Below are 14,875 nucleotides of genomic sequence, written 5' to 3'. Positions count from 1 at the left end.
GCATGCTTTCAGTCTAATACCCCGTCTTTCTTCGAAAGCTCTTCTGGAATACTTCTGAACACTTCATGCTTGCTTGCTTGATTGATTGATTAATTGATTGACTGGAGTGTAAATTGAATCTCTGACTTTTATCATCGCCCCCCAGGGGACATCATCTTCAACGCCAGAGACCCGGAGCTGCCTCCCGATTTTATTTTTGGGGAGGATGCCGAGTTCCTTCCTGAAGCTTCTGAGCTGCCAGTGAGTAGTCCCCCTCCCCCGCTGTTTTGTTTGGCACCTGCGGGCGGTCCGGTGTAAAACCCCCCTTGGGCAGGGAGCTGCGGGCTTCATCCTGGAAGGGGGAGGCGTGTGGTAACGCCATGCAGTCACTAGGTGCGAGTAATAGCGGCTGCTGGGGGGGGGCCATGACCAGCGATGGAAATCCCGGAGTAGGTGTTATGGGGGGTGGACCCTGACCAGTGTGCTGGGTATTCTCTGGCTGCTGTGTGGCCGTGTGTGTTTTCCACAGCCGGGTCATCATGACATCACACAGTGCTTTCAGCACAATGCCTCTCCTACCCTATACCCTTGATGTGAGGGCTTGTAGGATAGACTGCATAAGTGAGCACGCAGATGTGTTCCTTAATGAGGGCTTAAACCGTGGGGGCTTGGGTTCGAGCTGTTCCTGGCCCAAGTCCCAGCCCAGCTCTCCCGAGGAGGGTGGGGCTTTTCCACTGGCGGCTGTTTACCCTTAACTACAGCCCAAGCCAGCGGACCCTCACGTTGTTTTGACTCGTCTTTGACTCGATGGCTACATGAGATAAAGCGGTATTGAAACGCAGGAGTGAGTCACACCCCTAATCAGACGTGGCCAATTGCATAACCCGAGTGTTTTTTTTTTTTGCCGTCTGCCTCCCTGCCTGGACGTCTTCGATGCGGGAGCTGATGCCAGACTTCCAAGAGGCTTCTCACGGAAACATACATGTTTTTCCCCTGATAGGACTTGGAAAAACTGATTATTTATTCGGCGTTAAGATTATCGCCCATGAAATGGCTGGTGATTTGAGCACCCGGTGAATGGCCCCCACAATGGCGTGGTGCATTTATAGCACCGGGCCGCCTTCAGGGGGAGGGAAGTGCCCCACCCCCCCAAACTGTGTCTTTATTTTTTGGGTATACCATCTGGGATGTTTCTCAGTGTGTGTTTGTCGACTGAAAATGCACACGGCCGGGGGAGAGGGTCACCCATGTCGCATCTAAAATAACGGATGATGTGATGGTATTCGGGGCGGGCAGTGGCACTCTGCCTTGTTTTCCCCCCATGTCTCCCGAACGTGTTTCTCTGTCCCTCTGGTTACAGAATCCTTTGCAGTTGCGTGTGACTTCTGTCAGCAGTCGAGTGTGGGTGGAGGGTGGCGGGAGTGGCCAGGCTGGGGCACTCGGCGGCGATGGACCGTGGGGCCCTTAGGGGCCACCGCAGAAACTCCAATGACTTGAGCCGTCCGGCGTCTCTTGACCACAAACGGCCCTGGTGTCTCCGCCCTTGTGGATGGCGCGCTTTGGTGGAGAGCATAGAGCGCTGCCCCAGAGTGACCTCTCCAGGGCAGGCAGGCCAGCTGGTTACTTGCCATGTTGTTTATTAGTGTTATTTTTGCAAAAGGTTGTGTCCAGGACTATTTTAAAGGCAGCAGAGCTGTCAGTCTGCAAGTCAGTGTGGTCCTCTCAGAGTCAGTCTTTGAATCAGTGCCATCCTCTACGAGTCATTGTGATCCACTCACTAAGTCAGTCTGTAAATCAGTTCCATCCTCTAGCAGTCTGTGTGATCCTCTCAGAGTCAGTCTATGAGTCAGTGCGATCCTCTCACACAGTCAGTCTGTGAATCAGTGCCATCCTCTTGCTGTCCATGTGATCCTCTGAGTCAGTCTACGAGTCATTGTGATAGTGTCACATGGTCAGTCTACGAGTCAGTGCCATCCTGTTCTGTCAGCGCGATCCTCTTGCAGTCTATTTGTGAATCAGTGCCATTCTCTAAAAGTCAGTGCAATCCTCTCGCAGAGTCTGTGAATCAGTGCCACTCACTCAGAGTCAGTCTTTCAGTCAATGCGATCCTCTCAGAGTCAGTCTGTGAGTTAGTGCCATCCACTTGCTGAGGGAAGGACAGCACCCCCTGCTGTCCTTCAGCTAGCATACAAGCATGTTTCTGGTCTCTTCTGCATTTTTTACAGTCCTCTTCTCATTCCCAGCATTGGTTGTTTTGTGGTTTGTGACCCCCCCCCCCCACTTTCTGTTGATACACTCTTGATAAGACTCCGCACTCTGTGCCTAATCTCATATCCTGCCCAGTGTTGTTTTGATGGTGTAATAGGCCTGGCAGAATAACAGGCTTTACTGCACTGTGTTTGAACATAGTCAGGGGCGTGCATGAGGGGGGTTAACGAGGGAGGGGTGACTGGCCTCAGCACCCCTCCGTGTCAGACAGTGAGGCAGAAAGTCACATGGGTTGGTGGGGGGGGGGGGGGTCCTCTGAGGCAGGAACGGCATGTGGAGGTTCTCTGGTGCCCATAATTAAAGAGGGCTGAGGGGTCCAGTGCCTCTTTGATCCCTGGGAACCTCCCTGAGAACCTCCCTGAGAACCTCCCTGGGAACCTCCCTGGGAACCTCCCTGAGAACCTCCCTGGGAACCTCCCTGGGAACCTCCCTGAGAACCCCGCCACCTGCCACCCGCATCCTCACGCTCTAGATCTCAGACAGAGATTCGCAGCTGACAGTTTTCATTGGTGTGTAACCATGCAAAAACAAAACACGGGAAATTGCCCAAATAAGCCTTAATTTAGAAGGTAACTACAGCAGCCAAAAGGAGCCGCAGGTCAAGTTCACACATGCTCAGTTGTGGGGCGTCCCAAGCATCTCGGATGAACCGTACCGAGTCGCTATTTTCTCCACTGGAAGTGCATCCGCTCCATCGGGCTGCCCTCTAGGGGGCGCTCTGTATTCCTGTTGTTCTGCGGCCAGACAGAGCTCCTCCCTTTCCGCTTCCCGGCAGGTCGCTGTCTGGCTCTCCGCTCCGCCGCTGCCTCCCACCAGATGGCCAGGAAAAGGTGATGAAGGAACATTCCGGCAAACTTTAAGCACGTCTCATCGGCCTGGGTTTGGCTGGGGAGGTGGACGGTACACTTTCTCAGTCCTGCGCAATGCCAGAAGTCAGGCTTCTTTTTATTTAGGGGTAAAAACGTTTATGCGAGGTTTGTAGCTCTGAAAGCCTGGTTGGTAATCTGTGGGTGTTGACCTGCAGGTGGCGCCAGGGAGTGTGCTGGTCATCTCACTGTAAATGTCAGGTCGCAGGTCATGGCTAGCTGATGTAGTCCTGGAGACAGTGTGGCCAGTTATCACCATTCATCCCAGACATGAGAGGGGCCTTAGAGTTCATTGGTCAGCGGTTTACAGATGGACCACAAGGACCACTATGATGTGGGGGTGGGTGACTGACTGATGTGTCTGAAAATACCCCCCCTCGGTAACGTATTCAGGCATCTGGTGAGCTATATCAGCTATGCCCTCCTTGACACAGACAATGGCTCATTCTGCATCCATAACCCCCCCCCCCCCCCACCCCAAAAACCAAAACAGGAACTTCGCAGAAGAGTGCGGGAGGAAGATCCATCTGCCGGAATTCGTTGTAACCTTTATCTTCAAACGAAAACTAGCAAAAAAAAAAAATCCAAAATGTCATGTTGCAGACACTTAGTCAATTAGCATTTGAAATGCATGCAAGTGACTGGGCGGTGAGTCAGGACAGTGCTGCGCTTCTGGGTCTACGGGCCACCGTCCTGCCCGCGCCTCCAGCGCTCTCCTGGTCCGGGCGCTAAAGTCGCCCACCTTGTTTATCATCTGGGCAAAATCAGGCGTTTGCCTCATTGTTTTTTGACAATAGAAGCCATTTTTCCCATGATGCGGTTCTACAAGTGGCTCTAAGGTTGGAAGCGATGTTTGCCAGGGGTGGGGGGGAAGCTATTCCAGTCCCTTGCAGCTCGGGAAGGGGGCAGCAGTGTTCCGGGGCCGGACACACGTGGCCGACGTGTGGTGGCGTGGCGTCCGTTTGGAAAGCGGACCCCATGAGAAGCCGGGCCACACCTGCCCTTCAGACTCATCAGCAGAGCTGTTTTTTCCCCAAGTGGAAAAAGGCTTAGAGCTACTTCCTCATCCTCTTTTTATCCCAGTTTAAGATTTGGAGAAGTTTGGGCCTGAAACGTGACCACAGGGCCCCGCAGAGGTGATTTTACATCGTTATTTCCAGGCTGGCTTCATTTGGGATGGGACTGGCTGTTCGTCGAAATCCGCATGTCAACAGCTCGACTCATTTCAATGCAGAAAATAACTATTTAGCTTTTTGGAACGAAGAACGCAAAGCGCGTGTGCAAAGGCGCATTTTTATTTGCATATTACCACAGTTCTTATGCGAGTCTGAGTGCAACAAATGATGCAGCTGGTCTGTAGAGCTCTAGAAGTTCTGGACTGGATTGGAACCTCAAAGATGTGCAGGATGCTTGGATCTGGTCCTGCAGGGTGTGTGTGTTTGTGTAAGAGTGTATCGGTGTGTGTGAGGGTGTGTGCACATGAGAGGGTGTGTGTGTGCACCTGAGAGTGTGTCTGTGTTTGTGTATGAAGGCGTTGGTCCTGTGTGTGTTGTGTGTGTGTGTGTGTGTGTGTGTGTGTGTGTGTCACTGTACACCCTCAGGTTGGGACCGGTAGTATGTATGTGGGAGACGCTCTGAAGGACCTGCCTGTTCACTTTGTCTGCAGTTAACAGATTGGCATCTGCCTGCCCGGCTTTCTCTGTCTCTCTGTCCTGTCTCTCTCTGTCTGTCTCTCTGTCTCGCTCTGTCTGTCTCTCAGTCTCTCTCTGTCCTCTGTCTGTCTCTATGTCTGTCTCTCTCTGTCTGTCTCTATGTCTGTCTCTCTCTGTCTCTCTCTGTCTGTCTCTCTGTCTGTCTCACACACTCTGTGTCTCACACTCTGTCCCTCTCTGTCTCTCTCTCTCTGTCTCTCTCTTTCTCTCTCTCTCTGTCTCACACACTTTGTGTCTCACTCTGTCTCTCTCTGTCTGTCTCACACACTCTGTCTCTCTCTGTCGGTCTCTCTCTCTCTGTCTCTCCCTCTTTCTCTCTCTCTCTGTCTCACACACTCTGTGTCTCACACTCTGTCTCTCTCTGTCTCTCTAATCCTGTGTCTCCCGTGTCTCTCTCTACGTCTCTCTGTGTCTGTGTGTGTGTCACACATGGGTACTGCACAGGCTTAGGTAATCAAAACGTTTGAGGCCATTTATTTGGGCAGTAACTGTATATTTAATATGAATATGTGTATTTCAAGACTAAAAACAGAATGTATCATTTAGACACAAATTCACAGTAAAATAAAAAAAAAAAAAAAAAACGCTTTTCTGTTCCCAAAACATTGATGAACACTGCTGTGTTTCCAACGTTTCCTCAGGGGCACCTCGGCCATTCCGTGTATTTGTTACATTTCAGCACCAGCTCAATTAATTATTTTAATTAGAACAAGTCAGTGAGGGTACTGATTAGCCAAATGAGGTGAGGCGGTGGTCAGTTCAAAAACGACAACAGCAAGTGGATTCAGAGATTCTGAAATGACACATTGATAGACAGGACACACAAGCAGGAGATGATATGGACGTGTTCTGTGACTGCCTGAGACGTTCGCCCTGTGCTGTGTGCATGCACCCATGATGCTCTCTGTGTCCTCTTATGTGTCTCTCAGCATCCTCAACGCTCCTCACCTGTGTCTGTATTACCCCATCGGCCACTAGTCGGGACTTCAATACCCCCCGCCCTCCCGCGCCACAACAGCTGCAGCAAATGGTAGAACTCAGAGCTGATGGGTAAATGGGTCGGTCGGGGGGATGGGACAAAGCTGCCCTGGGAAGGGCTGTCTGTTTATTTTATACTTCATAACCCTATGACATAATTATTTTGTGGAATGAGGTGTTTTATTCCAGCTCAACAAAGGCTGGTTAATTACTGTGGGATAGCGAGGCGGGCCGGTGGGGGGGGGGGGACTGGGACATTCCCAGACTGCAGCAGGGTGGGGGATGTGGAACATGTGATGCAAAGTTCTGCCTACTTGAGGTAGATTAAAGTAAATATAGAAGCCGCATGACTACATGCGGCGTGCCGGGGTGCGGGGGGGGGGGGGGGGGGGGGTACACATGTCTAGACATGTCTTTCCAGTGGACAGTTGGGGTGTCGGGGGTCCTGTTGCTGCTTTCCTCCTTTCTCTGTTTAGGTGTGGTACAGCCGGCTTCACCTGAATCGCCGGGTGCCCGAAAGGCTCGCTCTGTGAGACACGAGCCCCGCCTTGGCGCAGCAGGCTGCCCTCAGCCATCTTCCCCACCTCCACCTATCCCGGCACCTGTTAGTGGGTCCGTCCAGCGTGACGCCTGATCATAAAGGCCCCACCGCCGGACTCGAAGCAGAGTTCACCTCTTGTTAAAACCCTTTCGTTCGAGGTCGGGGGGCTTTTCCTTGCAGAAAAGGTCATGCCACGAGCGACCTCCATGAAAACAGAGTAGATACCAGCTACACTCTCAGGTGCCACATGCGCGGAAATCCTACCCTTTCCCGTTTCTGTGGGAATGGTCCTGGGCTCCAAATGCGGGGGGGGGTTAATGGTAAGCACTGTTTTGTTGCAGAAAACGACCCTTTGAAGGTCAGAATGTTAATTAGTCGTCTCGGAGAGTTTTGGTCTGGTCTGTGTGATGTGAGGCACAGCATAAAGCCTCGCCGGCTCTCCTTCCTTTTATTAGAACATTTCGTTCCCTTGTTTATTTTCTTCTTTTTCATTCTTTTTTTTTTTTTTGGCGGATCCCGTAAAGGTATTTTAAATGTTCCCCGCGGCATAGCAGTTTCCCCAGCTTCCCGTCATTAAAAGCCGGCATTCTGCATCCGGCAAGGCCCAGAGTCCCCCGCCAGTGGTGCCGGGCAGCCCGAGCACCCCCACACCTTTCGGGAGGGTAGGGGGGCGAGGGCCACTGTTATATGGCGGCTAGTCAGAGTGCCGTATTGTGTCTGATGTGTTCTTTTGTGGAAAGAGGAAGGGCTTCACAAAATGGATGGGGACGGGCCCACACTTCAGCTGACTGATGGGAAGGTGCCCGGAGGACGCTGCTGGGGGTATGCTGAGCCCTGTAGTGGAGTGACAGGTTGTGACCAACAGGGGGCCCCATGCAAATTTCAGGTTTGAGTGGCAGGAGAACCCTACCACTGCTGCCACTGGCTCTTGCTGGTAGTTTGTTTTATCCCGCTGTAGTTCTCCCTTTTCTCTTCGGGGGGGGGGGGGGGGCGCTCAGTAAGGCACCATTGCCGGTCCCTGGAGCATCGCTAGCGGTAAGCCCACGCCCGGGGGGGGGCGCGTCCCTCGCCCCAGGGCGTGGCCCCGCCGGATCGTCTGGAATGACGGCAGTGCGGGCTAGGCCCCCGGGGGGCAGGCAGGGAGTGGAGTAGGCCGCGGGGGTGGGGAAGTCTTACGGAGTGCGTGACCTGGGCGGGAACACCAATTCTGCCGTGACCTTCGGCGCAGCTCGTCTGTCACAGAACACGGCCGGTTGGACCCAGTTCTCATCTCCCGGGAAGCCGATCCCCTCTCTGCTTGGGGTCGCCTCACACCCATGTTGGCAAACAAACCCGGAAATAGGCTCATTTATCCGTTTGTTTGCTGTGTGTTGAAACTGGCAGCTCCTTTGACGGAGGTCAGGAGATGGTGTGTGAATGGTTTACTCTCTTGGGATTGGCTTTTGAGGGGGGCTCAGCATGAAGTCCCCCACCCCCCCTCACACCTTCCGGTTTTTTCTCTTATCATCCTTCATTAAGCTGCTTGTCCTTGACAGTCTGCCCCTCCCCGCCTCTTGACAAATGAGGCCCTAGGCCGACGTCGACAAGGAGTCCCGTGACTCCCGCCTGACAACAGCGCCCTGATGTTTGGCCCCGTGTCTCTGATGGAGCTGCCAAATGCACGGGGGGGTGGACCGCACCTGGCGCCCGACCTGCTCAGCTTCTCACCCGGCCTGACGGACCTGAGGGTAGGATCTGCTGCGTCATGCGGCCCATCATATAGCCTGCTTGGGAGCCCAGGTGGATGTGGGCCAGAACCGCTAAGAGAAGGCGCGGGAATGCTTTCTAGCAATGGTTCCTAGAGGACACTTTTGGGCGACCCAGCCTAATTTAAGTTGTAGCCTGTATTGATTCTCATTCCTCTTTGGTCGCGCTGTGTTCTTCTTTCAGGTGGATCCACTTTGGAATGGGCCGCATTTTTGACTCTTGGGAAGCACACATGCAGATGTCAAACTTTTGAGATACATGCAAACAGATGTTAGGCTAGAGAATCATACATACAGATGTTTCATTTGCAGAGCATGCATACAGATGTTTGACTCTAGAGAATCGGGTACACAGATGTTTGACTCTTGAGAAACGTGCATGCAGATGTTTGACTCTTGAGGAACAGGCACACAGATGTTAGACTCTGCTCAGAGGCACACACCCAGATGTTACTCTCGAGATGCACACATTGAGATGTTGGACTCATGAGAAACATGTATGTTATGCTTAAGGAGGAGTACACTTGTGAGATATCGAATTCCCTGCTGACGCTGCGTGTTCAGGAGCAAGAAATCCACTCCATCCGTGCATGTCTGAACAGAATAAAGTATTAAAATAGGGGCAAAGACACAGAACGAGCATAAACTTTAGCGGGTGCGGCTCTACCCGCTGCGGGGGTGGCACATCGCCTGGCTCCCCTCCTCAGTGCCCGTCTCGCTCAGATTAGTTTAATACTCAGGTTAAACGCACGACTTTCAACTCGGATGCGATTTATTGCCCCTCCAGCATCTTTAAAAAAAAAAAAATCATGTTTAATGCAGCAAAAATATTTTTATTTTTGGCCTACATAATTATCTTGAAATGTCAGATGGCAGCTGTTGTCATGGCATCGGTAAACGAGCATTCGATTAATGAAGGAAAGGAGGGGATGTACGGCCGGAGCTTGCTGATCAGGGCCTCTCCAAGCTGGTCACCGCTCCGACGTGTAATTGGAGCTCGGCATTGTGGTGTTCTTCGACGCATTTCCTCTTCCTGGGTCGACGTTCTCTTCTGTTCTGTATCCATTTGTGCAAAGCGAGCGGGTAGTAAGGTTCCGAAATGCAAGGCAGTGGGTCGTTCCCGAACGACCCTCTGTCCGCCACCGTCGTGGTACGTGACCTGTTAGCTCCATGCTGACACCCTGCCTGAGCTTGCGAGTCGGACCAGAACAAAGGCAGTTTTGTTTTCATAAAAATTTCTGTTACATCATAACGTCCAGCACCAACCACACCCCAAGAGGGAAGGCATTTCATAACACCCCACCGCATTTACCTCTTCGGCGTGCCGCCGGGGGCCTGTGGTGCAACGGTTGGGGTCATGTGACCAGTGCAGTCTCCCTCTGCGGGCGCACTCTCGGTGTGGCTTGGCGTTCTGTGCAGCGGAAGAGCGGTCACACCCGGAGACGTCCTGGGGGGTACAGGCCGGCCAGGATCTCCAATCAGAACCCTGAGTTGTCTAAACAGTTTAAACAAGAGTCCTGCCAGGAATGTAAACGCCGTCGGTTTTTGTGTTATAAATTCCAGACATGTCCACCCCCCTATGTGTGGTTGGAATTATGCAGGTGTGGGTACGTGTGTCTGTGTGTGTGTGTGTGTGTGTGTGTGTGTGTAGGTGTGTGTCTTTGAGCTTTGTATGTGTGTGTGTAGGTGTGTCTTTGAGCTTTGTGTGTGTGTGTAGGTGCCTGTGTGTGTGTGTGTGTGTGTGTGTGTGTGTGTGTGTGTGTGTGTGTAGGTGTGTGTGTTTGAACGTGTGTCTGTGTGTATATGTGTGTGTGTAGGTGTGTAGGTGTGTGTGTTTGAACGTGTATCTGTGTGTGTGTGTAGGTGTGTAGGTGTGTGTGTAGGTGTAGGTGTTTGAACGTGTGTCTGTGTGTGTGTGTGTGTGTGTGTGTGTGTGTGTGTAGGTGTGTGTTTGAACGTGTGTCTGTGTGTGTGTGTAGATGTAGGTGTTTGAACGTGTGTCTGTGTAGGCGTAGGTGTGTGTGTGTGTGTGTGTGTGTGTGTGTGTGTGTGTGTGTGTGTGTGTGTGTGTGTTTCAGCGTGTGTAGCTGTCTCTGTGTGTGTGTAGGTGTGTGTGTGTTTCAGCGTGTGTCTGTGTGTAGGTGCCTGTGTGTGTGTGTTTCAGCGTGTGTAGGTGTCTGTCTCTGTGTGTGTCTGTGTGTAGGTGTGTGTGTTTGAACGTGTGTGTGTGTGTCTGTCTTCCCTCGGTTCTGCTCAGCCCAGGCGTTTCCTGTCTCCCGGGTCTGTCCCAGTCCAGTCACTGAAGCCCAGGAAAGCGCGCAGTCACCACCCGGGCTGGATACTGTCCCGCTCCTCGCCCCCAGCTCACAAAGGCTCCTGTTCTTCCTATCCGTTCTGGGAATCCCAGCCTTGCCAGTAAAGACGGCTCAGCTAACAGATGATGAGGTCAGCAGCTGCAGCGCCAAACCTCAGCTCTGCTTGGACAGGTAGATTGACAGGAGCACAGACAGGCATGCAGTTAGACAGGCAAACGCATTCTTAGATGGGCGAGTGGGTTGGACCTGAGGACAAATCAACTGACAGGCAGGTGGACAGAGAGATGGACAAATGAACTGACTGGAAAGTAGACTGGCGAGGAGATGAGAGGGCAGATAAAGGACAAGAGGATGGACAGACAGATCATTAAATGGACTGATAGATGGACAAGAGGACAGAGAGAGAGAGAGTGACAAAAGATAGATGGACAGAAGGGGGAAAGACTCCATGAGTTCAGGCACCGGCTACACCTGACTGAGCTGCCGTCCATCAAGGTGGGCAGCACTCGAGCATCAGAACACCGGGATCCGGGAGGAAGTGAGTCACCTCGGGCAGTGGGCGAGGCCCCCACCCGCGCTGCTGCCAGCTGCCAGGCCTGTAGAGGCTGTTCCCAGCCTGCGCTCCCTGTCTCTCTGTGTGCGCGTGTGTGCGTGTATATACATGCACGTGTGCCCACGTGCGCTTATTCACCTGCTGCCAGAGACACCGGCCTACCCAGCGCGCTGTAGCAAAGGGGGCACAGTGCATTATGGGTAGAGTGTATCTCAGAACTTGTTCATGTAGCCTGTGTGTCCGTCATGCTGAACGTACAGCCCACCCCTGTCCCCAGCACAAAGAATCTGGCGTGGAAACGCCATGGGTCAATATGTTTGTTTACCTGAACTTTCCGAAGCCCCCCCCCCCCCGATAATAACACCCTGGGCTGATTGATGTCCACACTCAGCTTGCTCTAAGTGTGTGGGGAGTCTTATTTGTAACGGGTGTGTTTTATGTAACAGCTGTGAATGCTGTCGGTACCACCCCCCCCCCCAGAGTGTGTAGACTTTGTGAGTCACCAGAGCAGTAAAACCCTGCAGAAATCACAGCATAATCATTTTAAACTTCAGTCCGTGTGATAAATTCATTAGGCTGCTTTTCTAGTTCATTCTGAACTCTTTTTATGTGTCTCTGTGTGTGTGTCTCTGTGTGTGTGTGTCTGTGTGTATTTGTGTGTGTGTGTGTCTGTGTGTCTGTGTGTGTGTGTCTGTGTGTTAGTGTGTGTATTTGTGTGTGTGTCTGTGTGTATTTATGTGTCTGTGTGTGTCTGTGTGTGTCTGTCTGTCTGTCTGTCTGTCTGTTTGTGTGTGTGTGTCTGTATGTGTGTCTGTATGTGTGTCTGTGTGTGTGTCTGTGTGTATTTATGTGTCTGTGCCTCTGTGTGTGTGTGTCTGTATGTGTGTCTGTATGTGTGTGTGTGTGAGTGTATGTGTGTGAGTGTATGTCTGTTTGTGTGTGTGTGTGTGTGTGTGTGTCTGTGTGTGTGTGTGTGTGTGTATGTGTGTGTGTGTGTCTGTGTGTGTGTGTATGTGTCTGTGTCTGTGTCTGTGTGTCTGTCTGTGTGTGTGTGTGCATCCCTTGAGCCCCGTCTGCCATTGGAAATGACTCCAGCGCCTGTTTTTGCCGTTAACGTGCTGGGTTGGTAGGCAGGGGTTTGCAGGAACGGCAGCGGCGGTGGGAGGAGACTTGTTATACGGAAGAGTGGGGTGCCTTTGGATGGGTACAGAGTGGGCGCACCACTGTGTATGAGTTGGGGGGTGGCAGGGCCCCCCGTGGCCCGGCCCCGCGTACCAGTAGTCATCCTTCCTTTGCCCCGTGTTGAGTCTGGTTCGTACCCCATAGTCTTTCCATTTTGTGCTTGTTCTTCTGTTTGTTTTAGTTTGTGTTTTAAATTACATAATATCCTCAGGGCGCCTGCTCACTCACACACTGATTGGTTCTGCTCTTTAAACACATTATTGGTCATTCTGTCGTGTGGTGGCAGGCGCCATAAGCTCCGCCCACTGCCCTGGCTTCTTCTGTGTGTTCTGCAGCCTCTGACCCCCCCCCCCCCCCCCCCCCCCCCCCCCCCTCCCCGTGCAGCACCTGGTGAGCTGGGACGCCGGAGATCCCGAGTGCCTGCTGCTGCTTGTGAAGGAGCTTGTGCAGCAGTACCACCAGTACCAGTGCCAGCGGCTCCGCGAGAGCTCACGGCTGCTCTTCGAGTACGACAGCCTGCTGGAGGACCCCAGCTATGGGTGCGGCATGGAGATCTATGCTGGCCGCAAGAACAGCTGGGTACGGCCCTGCCCTCCTGCCTGAGCCGCCTGTACCCCAGCATCGTCACCGGCAGTCATCAGTAATGCGCGCACATGAACACAGTCATTATAAAGTCTGCCACTGTAATTGCCCTGGAAGTTCCCATGATCCCTTGGGGCTAGATTGATTAGCATGTCTCTGTAGGGCTAAAACGGCCCCGTCTGTATGGGGGCACCACCCTCCCCCCGGGGTGTGATGGGTGAAGCAAGTGGGTGGCTGGGGGTAGATGAGGATTTGCTGCTCTAGGCGCATTGTGGGGGTGGGGGTGCAGGTGTGCATTGCAGTGGAATGAAGCGCCACACGTTAACCTGGAATCTTCTGCGTGGGGGTGTCGGAGTCGGGAGAATGTGGAGGGGGGGTACGGAGGTCTCAGTGGTACGGAGGCATGGAAGTTCCTGCAACTTGGGAGCTGTCTGCGAAGGTCAGTGTTTGCCCCGGGGAGCGTTCTCCACGTCGCCGCCTCTCTGGCCGCTCAGGGTATTGCGTGCATGTGCGTGCGTTGCCGTTTGGCAGGGTAATAACCGCGCCGCAGGTGCAGCAGTAATGAGCACGGCGCGGCGTCACACGCCTCGTCCGCGGCTCTATTGTCTGCTGGGCGTTTTTAATAAAGAGGATTTACGGCAGGAGGTTTGTGTGCCGCCCCGCCCAAACACCCGCTTACGTAAGGGCTGGATGACACGGGAGCTCATGGCAGGCACCGCCCAGCGATCTGTGGAGGCAGGTGGAGGGCCGGCTGCAGGTGGAGGGCCGGCTGCAGGTGGAGGCCGGCTGCAGGTGGAGGGCCGGCTGCAGGTGGGAGGGCCGGCTGCAGGTGGGGGTCAGTCAGCCCCCAGAATCTCTAGCCACGTCACCTTATTCCTTAGCATTTCTGCTGCTGGTTTCATTAACTTGCCAAACTATTTTTCTGGTGCTTGACAGTAAATCCATCCATCCATCCATTTTCCAAACCGCTTATCCTACTGGGTCGCGGGGGGGTCCGGAGCCCATCCCGGAAGCAATGGGCACGAGGCAGGGAACAACCCTGGATAGGGGGCCCAGCCCATCGCAGGGCACACTCACACACCATTCACTCACACAGGCACACCTATGGGCAATTTAGCAACTCCAATTAGCCTCAGCATGTTTTTGGACTGTGGGGGGAAACCGGAGTACTCGGAGGAAACCCCACGACGACATGGGGAGAACATGGGACTCCACACACATGGGACCTAGGCGGAGACTCGAACTTGGGTCCCAGAGGTATGAGGCAACAGTGCTAACCATTGAACCACCATGCCGCCCCTCGACAGTAAATAAAACAATAAAATGTTGTGTTCGCTGGGATTCCTCCCCCATGGAAGCAGACTAATTGCCCCCCCCCCCCCATTATGTTTTACAGACTGGCGAATTCTCTGCTCGCTTCCTGCTCAAGCTGCCGGTGGACTTTAGCAACATCCCTGTCTATCTGCTGAAGGTAGGCCTCCCAAGGTGTGTGTGTGTGTGTGTGTGTGTGTGTGTGTGTGTGTGTGTGTGTGTGTGTGTGTGTGTGTGTGTGTGTGTGTGTGTGTGTGTGTGTGTGTGTGTGCGCGTGCCCTTGGTCCCGCATCCTTGTCCGTCTCCACATGTGGACGTGTCTCTGTGTTTCTTTGCTGGGTGACAGGGCTGTGAGCTGCCTAATCAGAGGCCTGTCACTCCACATCAGGCCCTCTCTGCTCAATGTCTCCTGGCTACGCAGACCCCCATGCCCCCCCCGCCCGCGTTCAGGGATGCAGGCAGTAACTGTGAGGTTAGCAGTCACGATGCCCCCCTTTGTTGTGAGGAATTGTCTTTTGTCACAAACACACACTGTACATCTGTGTAGTGAGACACTTTTACAGCCTCTTCCAGGATCGTGCTTGTAAGAGAAACGCATAATACAAGGGAAAATAAAATAGTATAAAGTAACAGAGTGAAGTATAAATAAGTCCTACCAAGTTTAAATAGTGTAAAATTTAAAATAGCCTTAAAAATGAAATGAGACTGCAAAATAAGGCAATGAAAATAGCGAATAAGAGTGTCAGTAATTCTGCAGTGAAGATGCACAATGTGGGATGTTGTGAGTGTGTAAAGTGGCGAGTGTTTTTTGCAGAATTATGGTTTGGGCGCAGAGATACATGC

General features: G+C 52.9%; 1 protein-coding gene across 2 annotated transcripts in view; it reads left to right on the top strand.

The window, feature by feature from the left end:
* The window catches only part of babam2 (BRISC and BRCA1 A complex member 2), a 51,315-nt gene that overhangs the window by 5,117 nt on the left and 31,323 nt on the right, over nt 1–14,875 (top strand). For both annotated transcript variants that reach the window (XM_048974450.1, XM_048974449.1), the window contains 3 exons: nt 146–240; nt 12,524–12,718; nt 14,118–14,192. In XM_048974450.1, coding sequence (XP_048830407.1) covers nt 146–240; nt 12,524–12,718; nt 14,118–14,192 — 365 coding nt within the window. The remainder of the gene's footprint in view (nt 1–145; nt 241–12,523; nt 12,719–14,117; nt 14,193–14,875) is intronic.

This window comes from Brienomyrus brachyistius, chromosome 14 (genome assembly GCF_023856365.1).
Source record: "Brienomyrus brachyistius isolate T26 chromosome 14, BBRACH_0.4, whole genome shotgun sequence".
In the NCBI taxonomy this organism is placed as follows: Eukaryota; Metazoa; Chordata; class Actinopteri; order Osteoglossiformes; family Mormyridae; genus Brienomyrus; species Brienomyrus brachyistius.
The sequence above is the reverse complement of the archived record's forward strand: the minus strand, read 5'-3'. Positions and strand labels throughout refer to the sequence as shown.